General features: G+C 51.1%; 1 protein-coding gene across 4 annotated transcripts in view; it reads right to left on the minus strand.

The window, feature by feature from the left end:
* The window catches only part of Hspa12a (heat shock protein family A (Hsp70) member 12A), a 141,951-nt gene that overhangs the window by 60,749 nt on the left and 66,985 nt on the right, over positions 1-14,217 (minus strand). The window contains exon 1 of one of the 4 annotated variants that reach the window (XM_069988099.1): positions 1,120-1,268. The exons of the other annotated variants lie outside the window; for them this stretch is intronic. Within the exon in view, the coding sequence (XP_069844200.1) occupies positions 1,120-1,180 (61 nt within the window). The 5' untranslated portion in view covers positions 1,181-1,268. Of the gene's footprint in view, positions 1-1,119; positions 1,269-14,217 lie in introns of those variants that run through there. 4 annotated transcript variants of the gene reach the window in all.

Here is a 14,217-nt window from a genome sequence, read left to right on the forward strand (position 1 = left end):
GGGGGTGGGGAGGCACCTCCCAGATCCGCAGGAACAATGGGCTGGGGAGGGGGCAGGTGCGGCCGGGAGCGCAGCCCGGGGCGGGGCGGCTGCCCACAGCTGGAGGGGGGACGCCAGGCCCACCCGGGGTGCGCTTCTGCTGGACTCAGTTTCCCCGACTTCGGGGCGTCTGCAGAGCCGAGCGCTCCTTTTCTGGCAGGATTTCCCTTACGTCCCTCGCGGGGCGGCTGCTGGCTCCGAGTCGTTGGGGGACGGTCCGCGCCAAGCCCTGCGGGTCAGGGGCGCACGGCGCCTCCGGAGCCCAACTTTCCCCACTCCGGAAGCCGGGGTGGGGGTGGGGGGCCGGAGTCCCGGCCAGCCGGCTCCCTATGCGGGTGAAGCCTGGATTCACAGCGCCGGCCCTGCGCCTCCTCTCTCCCGGTCTGCTCCCGGGTCCGCCCCGCATCCCAGCCCCAGTCACGCCGCCCAGAGCGCGGCCCTGGACTATTTGCGAAATGCCAGCGCCGGTCCTCAAGTCCGCACCGCACCGGGACACCCCCGCAAAGAGACCCAGGACCCCATCTCCTCGCCCTTCCCGACCCCGAGAGGCCCTGGGAAGGGGCGCGGAGTGCGGTGCAACCGTGCGGGCCCCGAGCTGCAGCCCCGCACCCCGGCGCGTGTGTCCGGTGGCGCGGGGCCCGGTGGGCGAGGGGCCACGTCCGGAGCTCTGATCCCCGGCTCGGGCTCCCACCTGCCTCGCTGCGCCATGGAAATGAGCCGCGGGGGACCCGGGCAGCCCCCCGCGCCGTGTGCTCGGGCGACGGGAGCAGCGCCCTCGCTCGGTCCCGCCGCGCCAGAGGCGCCACCCGGGGCGGGGACCGCCGGGAAGCCCCGCGGGGGCTGCGGTCCCCACTGCGGCGCCCCGCACCCGGCGAGGCCGATCCTGTGACTGGTGGGCGGCCCTCTGGGCCCGGGGTCCCCGAGGCGCCGGGCCGGGAGGGCCGGGGATGGGCCGGGGCGGGGGGAGCACCCACTTTTCCACGGTCCTTGGGCGGGCGGGCGGGTGGGCGCGGGACGAGCCCGCCTCGTCCCTCCCCGGGGCTGCCAGGCGCCGCAGCGGCACCCGAGCCCCGCGCTCACCTCGGGACACTGCATCGCCGCCGCCGCCGCCGCCGCCACCACCGGCCTCCTTGTCCGCCATGGTCCCGCAGCTCCAGGCCGGTGCGGGGCGAGTGCGCGTCCTGGAGGCAGCGCTCGGCCCAGTCTCAGCAGCCGCAGGCAGCGGGGCTCCTCTGACGTGGGGAGTGAGTGGCGCTGCAGCGCGGGCCCCGCCCCACCGCTAGGCTCCGCCCCTCGCCCCGCCCCGGCCCCCACGCCCCGCCCCACGCTTCGCCCTGCCCCGCCCCGCAGAGGCGGCTGTCGGAGTCCCAGGGCTCGGCTCAGGACCCAGGCCCCGCCGGGCGGCTCCCGCCACGCCCGGCGCTGCGCATCGATGAGCGCGCCCTCCACCCCGCCGCCCTCCGGATGGTCAGGACGCCAGGGGCGCTGGGCCAGGCTCCGGTGTCAGGTCCCGGGGCCCCTCGCTGTGCGTGGCTCCGGGAAGGCCCCGTGTGGCCTGCGTGTGGCTAGCACCGCTCACCGCTTCGTCCCACGCCACCCCCCCCCCCCGCGCCCCTGCCCTCGGGTCCCGGAGGAGCGATCCAAGGCGAGTTCCGCACACCCCGAGTCCCCAGCCGGGGAGCACTGTGACAAGAGTCCTCCCCTCCTCCCCAGGCTGCCTGCCCAACCCCATGGTGACTCTGGTCCAGGGAAGTTGCTTATCTTGGAGGCTGAGCTGCGCCTTCCATACACTGGATCCCTCCTCAGCCCCCCTGCAAGGCCTCCCGGTGAGTGATTCATACTCGGTCCTCCCGCTCTGCTGGCACCACGGTTAAGGCCTGGCCCAGCGCTCTGGGCCCTCATGTCACGCCCTGTGTTGGGAAGGGCAGTGATCACAATCTAGTGGGCCTCTCCTATGCCTGGCACGAGGCTAAATGCTGACGTCCTTATATCCTCTTCCTATAACTTGTGTGTAAGATAAGGAAATGGAGGTTACGCAGGGTCAAGTGCTGAACTGAGTATCCCAGAGGGCAGTGGAATGACAGGGCAGAGCCTCCACTCATGGGGTAACCATCTCTGATCCCTTACTACTGCTAGGGCCAGCATCCCCAAAGGGCAACTGGGGATGGGAGGGTGGGCAGGGGGTTTGTTCCAAAGGAGAGGGTTGAATAATGAGTTTTAAAAGATGGAAGGTGAGCAAGGAGAGAGTACTCGTCTGCATTCTCGAAGCTCTGCTCAATACTTAGATAGGGAAAAGAAGGAAGTGGGGGGCAGGGGTAGGGGAGAGGACTAGGCTGCTGTTTGTACAATCCCTGGTTTGTGTGAGAACACACGTTGAATAACCTCTCAGCCTTGATACTGTGATCTGTGAAATGGGTAGAACATGAAAACCCATTAAAATAAAGATGATGTTCGGTGAAACATGCTTAGCTTGACTTCTAACACATGGTAAGCAGCTCACAATGCATTAAGTTATTAAGTCAGAAGCAGGTTTTGAAGACCACGGCCAGCTGTGCAGTCAGAAGCATCTTTTTAACAGCTGTGCGTGGTGGTGCATGGAGGGCACTCCGGGAATCTAGAACATTCTCCTATCGAAGCTGCTTGCTTGCTGAGTCTACACGGCACCATCTCAGCCACAGACTCAACAGACGGGCTTCTATGAAGGCCGAGGAGACCAGAGGCATGAGGCGGCCCGATACATGCAAGAGGCAGGATAGGAGGGAGGCAGGGTCCAGAGTGACAGCTGGCCCAGCAGGTTGGAGATGGAGAAGGAAGGACTGCTGGTCCTGGCCCCTGGCTGCTACTGCTGCCTTCCAGTTCTGCTCTTACCTCCCTAGTGGATGGAGCCGCCTGGGCTAAGACCACACAGGCCAGAATGTAGGAGGGTATGGCTGGCTGGCAGCATCCTGTCCACTGAGCAACAGGGTCCCATGGTTGCTTGCCCTTCACGGCTCTTCTGAATCTCTCTTGTAATCAAAACAATGCTGTGCTTCCCCACACCCTTCTGGAAAAAGTCCCAACTTTTCAGTGAGCCCCAGCCTTCCTCTTTGTCCTCATCTCTCCTTTCTTCCTACCCTTTCCCTGCGAGTTACAAGCTACTTCAGTCTTTACTTCTCTCCTCCATTGGCCCCGGGCTCCCAGGGTTTCTATATACCCACATACCTCAGTTTACCTTCTCTACTCTGCCCAGAGAGTTCAGCACTCAAGAGGCTCCTTTCGGGATGCTCTTCTCCATGTCCAGGGCCAGACTTTCCTCTGGGACTCCAGATCTTGATATGTCTCCCAAGCTACCAAAGCCAGTGCTCCCCTCCTTCCCTCTCTCCTAGGGCCTGGACCTTTAGAAAGATGGCCACTCCTCCCTTTATCCTCCCTCCGGGTCTGTCCGGGTCCAGCCCATTTCCAAGCCAGGTGGGGCCCAGTGAGCTGTTCCTACCTCTTCCCATGGCCCTGCTACCTTCCTGTCCAGGCACCGCCCCCCCCCCATCCCTTGCCACTTTCCATCTACAGCAGCCTCCTCCCAGGATGCTTTGTGAGTCTGTTCCTGCCCTGCCGGCTCCAGTTCCAGCTCCCAAACCCTCCCAGCCTCCACACCTCTTGATGCTGGGATTTCAAAGCCATGGAGATGTGTGCCAGGCCTGTATCGCTCATCCCCTCAACCCAGCACTACTGGAAACCTAGAGAATGATTTCTCCTGAGTCCAGGAAGCCATTCCTGTGTTGCCATTCTGGCCAGGGTACCCTCCTGGGTGTCCTCCAGCACTCTGTCCCTCCACATCAGGGACCAGGCTCTGGGTATCAGGACATTGGCTTTGGCAGCCTGTCAGAACCAGTAGGACCCCCACTGCCTCCCTTCACATCTGCCTCCTGCTCTACAAAGCCCTTGGGCGTCATCTGCCCTCACCAGCACCCCAGCCACAGTGGCAGGAGGGGTGTGAGGAGGATGGGAGATGACATGCGGCCCCGGTGCTGGAGGCAGACAGCGGACAGTTTAGATTTTCAGGGAAGCACCGGAGGCCTGGTCTGCTTTGTGTTTGCCCTCACAGCTGTAATGAGCATTGTGGAAATTAAGAAACACTGTAGTGAACACACACACACACACACACACACACACACACACACACACACACACACATTTCACCAGCCAGGTTCTGTCGTGATCTTACCTAATCCCCTTGGTGGCTCTTGTTGTTTCCCAGGAGAGGAAAAAGGTGCACAGAGCCAGTGGCTCCTGCCCAGACTTCCTGGGGCCATGAGCAGCAAGAACAGTGGCCAGTGCTATCTCCTAGCTACACTGCATCTTGTCTTCCTCCCTTTACCCCTGTAGTCCCTTCCCCACAAGCCCCACCAGAGGGAGAACACTTGGCTCTTCCGCTGCCAGGTCCCAGGTGGACTGACCTCCTGCTGCTTTGATGGCCTCAGCTACTTCTGCTCTTCCACCTCATTTCCAGTGTGAATATACCAGATGCCCCTCCCCCAGGACGTACCCTCCTTGGAGCACGGTGGGGCCTGCTCCTTCAGTGCTTCAGGAAAATGACCCCTTCCCAGACCTCCTCACTTAAAATCAGAGCTTATCTGAGCCCTGTGGGAGCAGTTTGCAGGCCTGTGGTTCCCCTAGCCCAATGCTAGGCATATGGGCAGGCTCCCACCAAAGCTACTGGCCAGACCAGCTGAACAACAGCAAAGCAAGGACACAAGGCCATTGGCCCAGATGGAAGTACACAACCACTGAACAAAGCTCTGGCTGACACCTGGAGTCTCGTGCATCTCTCTGCAGCCCTGTAATTCAGGGCCTTGTCCAGGAGTGGGAGTTGGCTCTGTAGCAGATTCCCATAAGTCCCTCTCAGTCTCTTCCTTGCCACCATGGTGTCCCTTTTAAGCCCACGACAGCATTCCCCACTCTATGAGTTCAGTGCCCAGGTCTTGGGCTGGAAGAATGACCCAACCCCCAACAGTTACATATTGCCATGAGATCCTGAGTCCCTAAAAGCAGCCCAGCCTAAAGCCAAGCCTGGGACTGCTGCACACCAGTCATACCACCCTGGTGCTCCTTTGGGAGCCTGTTCTCCACTGTGTTGCCAGGCAACCTTGTTTCCTCCTACTGTTTCTGCTTAGATGTCCTTTCCTCCAGGATACCACCTGGCTCTCCAAGACAGAGGCCCCTCCCCTGGCCTCTGTGTCTGCCCCCCTTCCCATGTTCTCTGAGGCCATAGCACTTGGCACAACTCGGCGGTCAAGATGATCAACAACCCCACTGTGCCAATGACAGGACTGAGGCCCTCACGGGTCATTGAGCTCAGGAGCTACGGAGCTTAGGAGCTAGATCTGGGGTCTTTCCAACTTCAGGATGCCCATCCCCCACTCTACCTGCACACACACACACACTATATTTTTTCCTGATAAACATCTTTGTAATTGTGTGTGCGCATATGTGTGTGCGCACGCACATGTGTGCAGGCCTAGGTGCTATCTCTGAGCTTTTGTTCTCAAGGCTACTACTACTACTTGAGCCATGGCTTCACTTCCAGCTTTCTTTGGTAGTTAATTGGAGACAAGAGTCTCATGGCCTTTCCTGCCCAGGCTGGCTTTCAACCACCATCCCTAGATCTCAGTCTCCTGAGTAGCTGAGTAGCTACATATGAGCCAGTGGTGCCTAGCCAATTTTTTTTAAACTTTCCAGAAACACTGATACTAGTCCAAATCTTCACTTTTATTTAAGATGTTTCCAGAAAAAAAAAGCCACTAGAATTTTATCTATAAACAAAATATCATAATAGTAACTCCTTTATAGCAGGACCAAGACTCAGAGATGTTAAGAAAATAAAACTTACAGAGAAAGCCTGGGTATGTGTCACACTCCCTGACCTCTGACCCTCTGTATGTTCTAAAAATCTAACCCCCAGAGGCAAATCCTGGTGTGGCCAGTATATACATCCTTTTTCCCTTGGTTCCGACCCCCTCCAGGGTAAATCAGCCTCTCTATTAACATTCCAAAACACATTTCACATATACAACATGGGATGCTTCACGACTCTTTCAGGGCAAAAAATCAAGGGCTGGAGGAAATTATTTCTCCAAATATCCCAGTCACTCAGGCCTGCAATGTAAACTTTAGAAATGCCTGCTCAGGTGACGAAGGGTTATCCAAATATTTTTCAGAAGTATTTCAAACAGCAGAGGGATCTGCAGTTCCTTCCTCAGAGCTTTTTCAGACCTTCTCAGACCCTGGCCCTGCGGAGCTCCTGCTTTGTAATAAGATGGGACATTCCGGAAGCCACATGTCAAGGAAGATGGTGCAGCATGAGAGACAAGGTACAGGGAAAGAAAACAGAAATAAATGATTATGTAAGCAGGAGGACTTTCACCAGGGTGCAACCAGCCATGGAGAACTAGAGTCAAAGGTTCCAAGCTATGGAGAAAAATGATCTCTTTCCTCTAGCTCAAACCCCATGCAGGCCTGGCTCATAGTAGATGCTTACTAAATGTTGGCACAAGAAATGAGTGGCTGGCCTAGTGCATAAATTGGAGTGAAAGCTAGAGCCCAGGGAAGTAAATTGAGTTCAAAATCATACAACAAATGGGAGGGCTATGACCAAATTTTAGGTTCAGGTCTCCTAGCTCAGCTTAATTCTCTTTGTCCAAGAGGGAGATGACTTATTAAGCAGTCAGCCATGATGACCCAAGAAGTAAGTGGCAGAGGAAGAATTTGTTCTTCTACAATCTAGTCCCAGTAGAACACTCGGGTCTATCCTGACTTTATAGGGGAGCCTGAACTGGCTGCATCCCCAACATCTAGCCTGGCACCTGACATATAGCAAGGCCTTGTGGAACTTGTTGAATGAACAGATGCTCCAAGTCGAAGACAGAATGAAAGTTTATGGAAAAGTTTAAATCCATTCCTATCAGTGCACCAACCCTTAAATGAGTCACCAACCCTTTCTTTGGTTATCTCCTAGAAGATGGCTAATAAAACCCACAGATCCAAAAGCCACGGGAATATTACATTAGATAGTGCTTAACCCATCTTCTACAACAAAGCAAGCTCTCCATCAACACTGGCTGTTATAATTGGCTATTACCCATACCAGCACCCAGTGATGAGCCCCAATTTGTATGAGTGATGAAGCAGCTTTTTAAGAGTTAACACATTTGCTGGATGTGTGTGAATTTCTGGGGGGAGAGTTTGTTGGTGGTGGTCATGGGTCTTGAACTCAGGGCCTGAGCTATCCCTGAGCTTTTCTACTCAAGGCTAGCACTGTACTAATTTGAGCCACATCTCCATTTCTGGCTTTCTAGTGGTTACTTGTAGATAAGAGTTTTATAGATTTTTCTGCCCAGGCTGGCTTTGAATGCAATCCTCAGATCTCGGCCTCCTGAGTAGCTAGGATGACAGGTGTGAGCCACCAGTGCCTGGCTGGTGGATGGTTGTTATCTTTTTGTCTTTTCTATTTTTGTTTTCGGGTGTTGGATTGAACCCAGGGCCGCACACATATTTGGTGATCACTAGATTGTCACTGCCCCGCCCCCTAGAATGTTTTTCGTAACCAGTCTCTCCTCAGAAAAATCTGTAAATTTGGAAAAAAAACAAAATAAAGCTTCTTAGCCTTGCCTGATTGGCTGGCCAAGGGACATCAACCACATGTGAGTAGAACAATCCGTTCGCCAGCGAACCTAGAAAACAGACACACTGTGTTCCCCCAGCCCAGCGGTGGCACTCGGGCATGTTGGCATGCTGGCACTCGGGCATGTTGGCATACTGGCATGCATTCTATGAGCAGCTAGGACAAGCCCACAGGCTGTGAGGCCTGAGACCAGAGGAACAGCTGTGGGCTTGAACAAGCCTAGGATGTATCCAGCCTCTCTCCAGACTTCCTTCGGGGTGGACAATGACAAAGAGGACCCAGAGAGGCCCAAGGCACAAGAAGAGTACTTCACTAACTCAGTAATCACTGAGACACAAAGAGAGAGAGAGACAGAGAAGAGACAGAGACAGAGCACGCACATCAGGACTGGTCTCAGGACCCCTGGCTCTAAGACCAGGGTCTGCCTCAGATTCACTGTGTGGCTTTGGACAGGTCACTTAGTTTCTCTGAAGCCCTGGCTCCCCATCTGTACAGTGAGGATAAAATCATGCTTATTCTCCTGTCTCATCCTGTCAGTCACAGACATGAGGAAGAATCCCAGCTTGTCCAGCTATTAGCTTGTGATCTTCATGATTCTAAGCCTTACTTTCCTTCTCTGTGAAATGGAGTTACGGTTGCATCCACTTCCCGAGGCTATTGTAAATGAAGTCAAGAGTGTGGCCACACACACCTGTAATCTAGTTCTTGAGTTCAGGATAGGTAGGTAAGCTCCATAGAAAGACCTGTCTCAAAATATACTGAGTCAATTAATTATTAATTAATCAATTAATATTTTGACCAGTTAACCTTTCTCTTAAAAAATTATTCTAGCTGGGATCCAGTGAGAAAATTATTCTAGCTAGGCTCTGGTGGCCCTATGGTTCAAAACTATTCCAGGCAGAAAATTCCATGAGACTCTTATCTCCAATGAACTACCAAAAAGCCAGAAATGGAGCTGTGGCTCAAAGTAGTAGAGTGCTAGCCTTGAGCACAAAAGCTCAGAGACAGCACCCAGGCCCTGAGTTAAAGCCCCAGGACCAGCACAAACACAACCATTCTATGCCAAAAGGAAATATATATATATATATAGATATAGATATGTATATATAATCTAAGTATATTAATATATAATCTAAGTATATATATATATATATATATATATGAATATATATGTATATATAATCTAAGTGGGCAACTGAATAAACTTATAAACACAAAAATGAAGGTGATATAGTAGCATGGGAAATGGTTATATATTAGGTGGAAAAGTGAGAGAGTATCCCCAGTAAAATTACATCTGCATAGGGACAGGAAGATCAGACCACTGTCCAAGGTGGTGAGTTACGGGGGAATTCTCTTGTCCTTTCTAGGCTTCCTCTGGGGCTTTGTTTTTCCTGCCTCCTTTCTCTAAACTCTTGTCTGGAAACTTTGGCCTCTCACTTCCGGGCAGGGCGAGGAGGCTGTGTCCTGAATTCATCACCACTCTAGCTCTTAACATTTGATTTGGTTCCTAAATTTTTATTGATATTTCTTGAAACTGCAACTTTAAAAGCAAACTAGCCTGTGTGTGTGTGTGTGTGTGTGTGTGTGTGTGTGTGTGTGTGTGTGTGTGTGTGTGAGAGAGAGAGAGAGAGAGAGAGAGAGAGAGAGAGAGAGAGAGAGAGAGAGAGAGAGAGAGAGAGAGACACGATGCACTCAAGCTCCAGCAAATACTTGTGATCAGAGTAAACACTGTGCTCTGCTGAGGGCTGAGGCCAAGGAATTTCACACTTGGGCAAGAAATATTACTCCCCACCACGGCCTTCTGAGGCTTGAGGGATCTGAGAGAGAGTGAGCTCAGAATGCCTATTTTTTCCTGGTGTTCGCTTACCAAGATACATGGGGTCTCCCTGTGGGCCTGGCCCATGCAGGTGATGCTCACTCTACCTCATCTCCAAAAGTCTTCCATCCCTTTGGGATTCACATACGTGTTCAGTTTGCCAACCACGTGGAGGGGCTCATAGATCTACATGGTGGGAATTCACTCATTCATGTACCCACTGGCACACGAACAAAAAGTATGAATGAAGGACTGTTATGCACCATATCTTGAGAATAACAGAGTCTGTGGCGTTAGGGAGAGTCTCCAGGAGGAATAAACAGAAAACAATGAAGCAAGGTTGGGCTGATCTGGGTATCAATTTGTACCAATATTAAAGCTAATACTGCTCTGAGTAGATACAGACATGCTTCTAGGACTTCTTCACAGAGTGCATAACTCATTGAAATGTACATACAACTCACCTAATCTTCCAACAACCTGAGAGATAATTTACCTTCATATTCTAGATGAGGACACTAAGACTCATAAAAGGTTCAGTAACTGGGTCAAGGCTGGTTAGCAGCGACTGACGCCCTGGACTCTGACCAGGCCTGTCCATTCCAGTCTTCAGGCTGGGAACAAGGCAACCTCTGACACAGCACAGTTCAGCAGGGAAAGAAAGGCTGATCAGCCAATGGGAGGAGGTCTCAGAACCGCTGGGGTCCTCTATAGCTACAGTTTAAATACAATTTGTCCCCTCCAGTGTAGTAGAAGGTAGAAACTAAATTCAACTATGATTAAGGACTGCTAACAAAACAGTCACTCACTTTGCAGTTATTGTGTTATGAAACAATGGACTAGTCTGGTGGCTCACACCTGTAATCCTAACTACTCAGGAGGCTAAGATCTGATGATCACAGTTCAAAACCAGCCCAGGCAAGGAAGTCCATGAGATTCTTATCTCCAATTAACATCAGAAAACCGGAAGTAGAGCTGTGGCTGAAAGTGGTAGAGTGCTTGCCTTGAGCAAAAAAACCTCAAAGACAGAGTCCAAACCCTGAGTTCAAGCCCCACAACTGGGGGAAAAAAAAGGACCAAACCCTGGACTGGCCTTGTGGTGCCCTGGATTATGTCTGCATTTCGCCAGTTGGGTTAACAGCATGAATCCCCAAGGACAAGCTGACCTTGAGAGAACAGAGCCCCTCAGGCCTCAGTGACAGTATGAGAATCAAGCCCCAGACACTGGAAATTGTTCACTGAGTACATCTGTGTAGGCAGCCATGTCCATCCAATACCCCTTCCCTTCAACAGTGAACAGCCACTGCGTTCACCTGCACTGGATGGGGCTGGGTAGACAGGAGATCACAGGAAAGGATGGGATGTCTTTGTGAGGCTGACAGCAGGACAGAAGAAAGAGTCAGGCTTGCTTCCTTGCTCCATGACTTTGGGGTTATTGTGGCATACCCATTTTTTAATCTGTAAAATGTGGATAATCACTGTACCTACTTCATAGGGACAGATATAGAGATGAGGTAACACATGTATATAGACTAGCAGCTGGTACTGAGCAAGAGCAGCAAATGTCAGGTACTGTTGATTCTAGACTGAGTAAGCTGTGGACAAGGCCAGTTCTGCAAACTCAAGTCCCATCGAGCTATCTACCTATCATTGTTTCCTATCTAATTATAGAGTACATGAACTTCAAAAGACTGGAAGAAGACCAGGCATGGTGACACACACCTATAATCCCAGCTACTAGGGAGATTGAGATGGAGGCAACTTTAGTCTGATTGTCTCTGCATAAATAGAAATAAATAAATAGCTGAGAGGAAATGTACTGAAAAGGAATATTCACAAGAACTGTCATCTACATGGTGAGAATGATGGTTTTACTTTTTCCTTGACATTTCCTCCCACACACATTTCCAACAGATAACATTATTTGCTTTTGTAATCAGAAGAGAATAACTAATTCCCTAAAAAATGGAATCCACAAATGCAGGAGAGGTAGCTTAGAGATACACAATGGGACCTCTATCTCTGTTTCAATGCCAACTGACTAACGTTACCTAGCATCACTTGCTGACCTGATGCCTAGATTTCAGTCTCTATGGAACCCACAGAAATACTCTTCAAGTCAGCATAACTACTACCTCTCACCCTTACACTCCGAGCCTGAAACCACATTTCCTCTATGCAAGGCCCTATTATTTCTTGGCCACCTACTGTGCACCAGGTTCAAGGATAACTACTGTACCGGGTGGCAAATGACTACTTAACCAGGAGGAAGTATGACTGGAATTCAAATCCAAGACTTTTTACTTTAAGTCCAAGGCTCATCTTACTGAGCATACCCAGTAAGTTAGGGGTTATAGAAAGATAGTCTGAGGCCCAAGCAGGGATGCTTGTTTCCCAATGAGAATCCTACCTAGCCTGAAGATGGTTGTATTGTGTGCTAGTGTGCTTGTGTGAATGTGTGTGTACGTGTGTTAGAGACAGGGAATGTATTTATAAAATGTTTTTCAAAGACTCTAAGAATAGATAGTAACACATGGAGCTTGCTCATGTTTTTCCAAGAATCGGAGAAATTGAATTTAAAGCCAAGGAAACAAGTAGGATGGAGTCAGGTGAGTAGAACATGGTGAAGGTGGAGTGTGGGAGGTGTTTTGGGATGGAGCCAGGCCTGGACTGACTCTAGGTCTGGATTCCTCATCGTTGATGCTGGAAGATCCAGGCCAGAAGGAGAGTTCAGGGGTGATGTTAATTCCTGGGCTGCCACTCCTGACAGCCAGTTTGCTTCAATGTCTCCCTTGATACAAATGTGGTACCTGAAAACTCAGCAGGTTCCCCAGGGCGACAGCAGCTCTTCCTCTCACAACTTTCTTCTTGCGGGTCTCAGTTTTGCCCCCTAGGATAACACAGAATACATCTATCTAGGAAAGTTTGTATATCGAAGAGCGTAACTCCAACTGCAAAGGATACAAAGTCTTGACTCCATAACAATCAATTTCAGAGGAAAAAATAATAATATGTTTCCATCTCTTTGGATCTGCTCAGTTCCACAGCTGTCTTGATGTCAGGAGAGCAGAGCGATGGCTACTGCACAGCTCTGTGTCCAGATGAGTCTGCCAGCGTCCAGAAGAAGACATGGCCACAGGAAGTCTTCCTGTGGGATTTTCTCCTCAGAAGCCCCCAATTGATCTCAACTTATTTGCTATTGGACAGAACAATATCACATGATTATTCTACAGTTGGAACCAGTCCTGGGCAAGGACCATGGGAGGATCCTAATGGGCACAGACATCTAGTTTTATGTTGAGAATAGGGTCATCTTCCATGAGAGAACAAAATCAGCATCCTTTCCAGAAAAAAAAAAAAGAGGGAAAAGGCAGTTTGGTGAGCTAGGGTGTCTTTAACAGCACCCATACTTGGTTTGCTGAATAGAAGACAGCTCCTAAGGTACACAGCAGTAATTTGTATGACCAGGACCTTCTGATGCCCAGCATCTGTTCTGGCTTAGAAGAATCACTTCTCCTTGAGCACAGGGCCCATCCATGGCCTGGTTGATCAGCTTTTCCGGTGATTCTGTGAGCTTCTCACATCTAGTCCATTCTTTCTGTAGTTTCTGTAGCCAGATCCAGTTTCTGTTGCTTGCAACCAAACAGCTGTAACTAGCCCATCTGATTCAAGTTCTGGAAGTTAGCAAATATGAAGAAAGAGAAATGGTGGTGGTGGTTGCCATGGATATAAGAAAATAAGATATAGAAGTGGGAGCATGAAATAGTAAGGGAGAAAAGGGATTTTTCTTTTGAAGTTTTTCTAGTTGGTCTCCTTGGCATTTTCTGGAGGAAATGCAGAAAAGTTGTAGTTCCTTCTCAGTTGCTTTGGGATGCTGTGCTGATGCTTATTTGAACACAGCATGGTGTTCTGGCTTGCTTGAGCGATGGCTTGGTTTTTTATGGATTGTACACAAATGTTCATTGAGCTCTTTGTATGTACCTTGAACTGTGCTAGGCTCCACACACACCATAGCCCCTGGCTGTGATCACAGAGCTGGAGGCAGAGCATAAGCATTCTGCCTGCCCCTGCCTCACTCCCTTATATCAGTAGTGTGACCCCCACCAGTGCTCCTCTTCAGCCCATGGGATGTTCTCAGACCATTTCCACCTGACGACTTTACTAGTTGGACTTTCAGGCTCCCTTCCCATCTCCTCACTCACAATCTGTTTGCTACCCTGCCATTTTGATAAGATACAAATCCAACTGTGCCTTGTTCCTGTTTTAAATCTTGACTTCTTTCTCATCCCTTATGTGGATGAAGTCATCACACCCGTGGGTCAGCATCTGGTCTGGCCCGGTTGACCTTCCTCCCACACATGCTCTCCATCTCATACGCCACTCTCACATGGCCTGGAAATCATTCTCTGGGGGCCCATGGTCCTCTGTTCCACCTTAAGAACCTTTCTCCCTCCTTTAAAACTTAGCCAGCTTCTTGTGGGAAGCCTTTCCAAGGACTGTTGCCCTGGCCCCTACCTCTGACAAAGCTAAAGCCTTTCCCATCTAAAGCACATCTTGTTATGCTCAGCAATAATTTCTATATGTGTGTCTCTGACATTCAACCACTTTAGGGCCAGTAACTGTATCTGGGTCCCCTCTATGCAGCTTGAGCATGGGTAGATGCAGGAAGAGGTGCTGCTGATGGTGAACAGAGCTCTCGGGG

The sequence above is a fragment of the Dipodomys merriami genome, unplaced genomic scaffold (genome assembly GCF_024711535.1).
Source record: "Dipodomys merriami isolate MVZ:Mamm:240054 unplaced genomic scaffold, mDipMer1.0.p SCAF_35, whole genome shotgun sequence".
In the NCBI taxonomy this organism is placed as follows: Eukaryota; Metazoa; Chordata; class Mammalia; order Rodentia; family Heteromyidae; genus Dipodomys; species Dipodomys merriami.